General features: G+C 52.8%; 1 protein-coding gene across 1 annotated transcript in view; it reads right to left on the reverse strand.

Moving 5' to 3' along the window:
* Window positions 1–4240: 4240 nt before the first annotated feature.
* The window catches only part of LOC119293060 (germin-like protein 8-11), a 5885-nt gene continuing 4945 nt past the window's right edge, over window positions 4241–5180 (reverse strand). The window contains exons 3-4 of the mRNA XM_037571653.1: window positions 4615–4822; window positions 4241–4257 (exon numbers count right to left, since the gene is read on the reverse strand). Coding sequence (XP_037427550.1) covers window positions 4241–4257; window positions 4615–4822 — 225 coding nt within the window. The remainder of the gene's footprint in view (window positions 4258–4614; window positions 4823–5180) is intronic.

A 5180-nucleotide genomic window follows, 5' to 3' on the forward strand; every position in this document is an offset into this window, starting at 1 on the left:
TCGTGCGCGAGGAGACGGGCGCGTCGACGATGTTCACGCGTACGAATTATCAAGAGTGGGCACTGTTGATGCAAGTCAAGTTGCAGGTCGCCCACGTCTGGTCCGTGGTGACCGACGCCGCCGCCGACGAGATTGACGACCGGCGCGCGCTGCAGATTATCCTTACCGACGTTCCGCCGGAGATGCTTCGCGTGCTGGCTGCAAAGGACACGGCGAAAATTGCGTGGGAAACTATCAAGACCATGCGGATGGGCAGCGAGCGCGCCCACGAGGCCAAGGCGCAGGTCTGGCGGCGGGAGTTCGAGGACCTCAGGTTCAAGGACAGGGAGACCGTCGAAGATTTCGGGCTGCGCCTCTCGGCCCTCATCGCCGATCTGGAGCTGTACGACGACCCTGTCACCAAGCACAAGGCGGTCCAGAAATTCCTCCGCGTAGTGCCGCGGCGGTACCGCCCGGTGGCCATGGCGATTGAGTCTCTGATTGATCTCAAAACCATGACCATCGAGGAGCTCGTCGGCCGCCTCTCCGCCTGTGAAGACCACTACGACCTAGACGACGGCACGCAACCCACCAGGCGCCTTCTGCTCACTCATGAGGAGTGGCTGGCCCGTGAGAAGCTGGGCGGCAACAACAAGGGCTCATCGTCCGGTGGCGGCGGCGCCGGCAAGAACAAGCAGCAGGCCAAGAACAAGTCCCCCGGCGGAGGCAAACCTGCGGCCAACAACGGCGGCGCTGGTGGATCCGGTGGATCGGGCGGAAAGAAGAAAGGGAAATGTCACTTCTGTGGGAAACTTGGCCACTGGAAGAAAGATTGTTGGTCGTATCTTGAAAAACACGGTCAGCAAGGGAAGAAGGAACAAGACAATCTGGTGCGCGAAGGAGGCGACGAGCATGAGCAAGGCCTGTTCATGGCCATGGTCACCCCCGGCACAGCGGCTGAACCAGTAGCACCACAGGCAGTTTTTCTCAATGAAGAAAAGGTAATCCCCGTGCCATCCCCTGACGGTCTATGGTATTTTGACACGGGTGCCACAAGTCACATGATAGGAGAGAGGAGCATGTTTGCTAAGCTTGATGAGGGCGTGCATGGCACGGTCAAATTTGGAGATGGGTCACATGTAGCAATCCGTGGCAGGGGATCCATTGTTTTCAAGTGCCAGAGCGGCGAAGCAGCGTGCCTTGACAAAGGTATACTACATACCGAGCCTGCGAAGCAACATAATCTCTGCTGGTCAGTTGGACGAAGGTGGGTGTCAGATTGGGATTCAGAATGGTTTGATGACAGTACATGACCCAGCTCAACGCATACTAGCTCGTGTCCGGCGATCAAGCACTCGTTTGTACACTGGCATGCTGACCATTGACACGCCGGTGTGTCTGATGACAAAAGTGGATGATGAGACTTGGAAGTGGCATGCTAGAATGGGGCATTTACATTTCCGAGCGCTGCGTGCCATGTCTGCAAAAGGGATGGTCCGAGGTATGCCTGAGATAGCTCGCATCGAGCAGTATTGCGATGGCTGTGCACTAGGGAAACAACATCGAGCTCCTTTCCCGCAGGCGAGTTCATATCGAGCAGAGCATGGCCTGGATCTAGTGCATACAGATTTGTGTGGTCCGATCACGCCACCAACACCAAGAGGGAACAAATACTTCATTCTTGTTGTTGATGACTACAGCCGGTATATGTGGATTGAGCTGCTCAAGTCTAAGGATGAGGCACACACCTGTTTCGAGAGGATTCAGACCATGGCAGAAGCTGAAGGTAACTGTAAACTTCGAGCATTCAGGTCTGACCACGGAGGGGAGTTCAACTTGTCGGAATTTCAAGAGTACTGCAGCGAAAGGGGCGTGAAACACTACACCACGGCGCCTTACTCTCCCCAACAGAATGGTGTGGTGGAGAGGAGAAATCAGTCCGTGGTAGAGATGGCAAGATGCCTAATGAAGAGCATGGCAGTACCTGCATATTTCTGGGGAGAGGCTGTGAAAACTACAGTGTATCTGCTCAACAGAGCTCCCACTCACAGCCTCGAAGGCGTCACACCGTATGAAGCATGGCACGGGCGAAAGCCGGCGGTTCAGCATCTGTGGACTTTTGGTTGCCCAGTACATGTCAAGATGTTGGGGCCGGGCATTACAAAGCTCTCTGACCGCTCCAAGGCAATGATTTTCGTCGGATATGAAGAGGGGGCAAAGTGCTACCATGTCTATGATCCTGAAACAAAAAGGGTACAAGTCACTCGTGATGTGCTCTTCGAGGAAGGACGGGCATGGAGCTGGGACGCGGTGACCGCGGCCCCGACGCAGGCCACGCCGGGCGTTTTCACCGTGGTGTACCACGGAACCAGGTGTCGAGGAGCTGGACACCGGTGGAGCGCATGGTGGCTCGCCCACCACGCCGCTGACCCCAACTACACCACTAAAGACGCCAGTACAGGGAGAGATGCCAGTTTCGCCCTTGGGGGAAACAACCACACCAAGTGCAGAAGAAACTCTGGGAACGCCTGAAATCAGGTGGGCCACCCCACTGTCATAGGATGAAAACCGGCGGGACGTGGACACCGGACTAATCAGGTACCGACGCATGTCGTGCGTCATGGATGCCACAGAAGAAGATGCTGAATATGAGTATCATGAGAGCTGTTTTCTCAGTGCTGAAGAGCCGCGCGACGTTGAAGAGGCTCTGGGTGATGCACCATGGAAGGCTGCGATGGTGGAGGAGATGCGTTGCATCCATGAGAACAAGACTTGGGAACTGTCAGACCTGCCAGCCGGTGAGAAATCCATCGGGCTGAAATGGGTTTATAAAGTCAAGAGGGATCCTGCTGGCAACATCACCAAGTACAAGGCCTGTCTAGTGGCGAAGGGATACGTACAGAAGCAAGGGGTGGACTATGAGGAAGCCTTTGCGCCTGTGGCCAGACTGGAGACTGTGTGTGTTCTGCTCGCGCTCGCCGCGCACCACCGCTGGGAAGTTCACCATATGGATGTCAAGTCGGCATTCCTAAATGGCGATCTCAGTGAGGAGGTGTATGTTGACCAGCCGCCCGGATTTGCTGCGCCAGGGGAAGAGCACCGTGTACTGAGGCTGCACAAGGTGCTCTACGGCCTCTGTCAAGCGCCGAAAGCCTGGTATGCAAATCTTCGCGATTCTCTTGTCAATCTTGGGTTTGAGCGAAGTCCATTGGAACATGCAGTCTACAGGCGTGGAGATGAGTCCACTTTTCTGCTAGTTGGAGTGTATGTGGATGACCTTGTCATTACCGGCACGGACAAAGGGCTAATCAGAGAGTTCAAGGATCAGATGAAGATGCTTTTCAAGATGAGTGACCTTGGATTACTATGCTACTACTTGGGGATTCAGGTATCCCAAACAGAGGGTGAAATCACACTTCATCAGCGGAGTTATGCGGAGAAAATCCTTGAGGTAGCCGGCATGGAAGAGTGCAACAGTAGCAGCACTCCAATGGAGTGTCGTTTGAAGCTCAGGAAGGAGGATGAAGGCGAGCTATTTGATCCCAAGCTGTACCGCAGTGTGATAGGCAGTCTTCGCTATCTCGTCAACACAAGACCTGACATCGCACATGCCGTGGGAATTGTAAGCAGATTCATGGAGACCCCGAGCACTCATCATTGGGCAGCCGTGAAACAGATTCTCAGGTATATTCGAGGGACGCTGGGCTACGGCTGTCGTTATCAGGCCGGGCACGGCGAGGTGAAGCTTGTTGGCTATACAGATAGTGATCATGCCGGTGACACTGAGGACCGGAAGAGCACCTCCGGCAATGTATTTTTCCTTGGCAACAATCTTGTCACTTGGAGCTCGCAGAAGCAGAAGATAGTGGCTCTCTCTTCTTGCGAGGCTGAGTACGTCGCTTGCGGCAGTGGCGGCGTGCCAAGGTGTGTGGCTCTCTCGTCTGATCAGTGAGATGCTCGGGACGCCGCAGGCCAAGTTCAAGCTGTTCGTGGACAATCAAGCTGCCATTGCTCTCAGTAAAAATCCAGTCCACCATGACCGTAGCAAGCATATTGACATCAAGTATCATTACATACGTGATTGTGTGGAGAAGGGTCAGGTGGAAGTGGATCACATTCGTACCAGGGACCAGATTGCAGATGCACTGACGAAGGCGCTGGGCCGTGTTGTCTTTGTCAAGATGCGTCAGAAGCTTGGAATGTCCGAGGTTGGCACTAAGGAGCAGATCTTAAGGGGGTGAAATGTAGGACCTAATTAAGTTCAGCTCCACTGCGTACCTGTTTCAGCATAGAATAAGTGCATGCATGCGTGTCCGATGGGACAGCTCCATGCGCATGCACATAGCTTGGTAGCGAGACGTGCTGTTGCACGATCTTCAGTTTCCCATTTTCTGTTTTGATGTAAACTCCCGATCGGTATGGCACTAGTGACGCAGTCATGGGATGGCGCGACGGACGCGGATCTAGAGCAGCGGATCGGGAGGTAGTTAGCCTTGTAATCGCTAAGGAAAAGTGAGAGGAATAACAGAAAAACGCTGTCGAGTTCGACGGCACAGAAAACACCAGTGTCTTCTTCCTCGCGTGTGTTCATCCCTCTCTCGCTTGCTCTCTCCTCTCGATCGATCCGGCGACGACAGGATCCAAACACTGCAGTGGCAATTGTGATAGCCCCTGGGTTCTGGCTGCTGAGCGCGGCAATTGCAACAGCTGGCTTGTAGGGGTTGGGGTTGAATTGGAAGTGGATGAGCCCCACAGGGAACACAAACACATCACCTTTGTTTAGCACCTTTGAGAGGAATCGATTCTCTTGGTTGGATGTCACAAAGCCAACATACAATGTCCCCTCGAGTACCGCACTACTAGAAAAGGCCTACTAATGGCGCACCTGTTTTGTCTACTAATGACGCACTACAGGTGCGCCATTAGTACCACGCCACTAGTATATTTTAGTAATGGCGCACGACTGGTGCGCCATTAGTATCCCACAGGTGCGCCATTAGTATCTGGTATACTAATGGCGCACCATATGGAAGTGCGCCATTAGTAACAATTTTTTTATTTTTTTTCGTTTTTTCTTAATCTCAGGTCACTATTTCACATATGATATATCCAACACACACACACACATATATATATATATATATATATATATATATATATATATATATATATATATATATATATATATATATATATATATA

Source organism: Triticum dicoccoides, chromosome 4B (assembly GCF_002162155.2).
Source record: "Triticum dicoccoides isolate Atlit2015 ecotype Zavitan chromosome 4B, WEW_v2.0, whole genome shotgun sequence".
In the NCBI taxonomy this organism is placed as follows: domain Eukaryota; kingdom Viridiplantae; phylum Streptophyta; class Magnoliopsida; order Poales; family Poaceae; genus Triticum; species Triticum dicoccoides.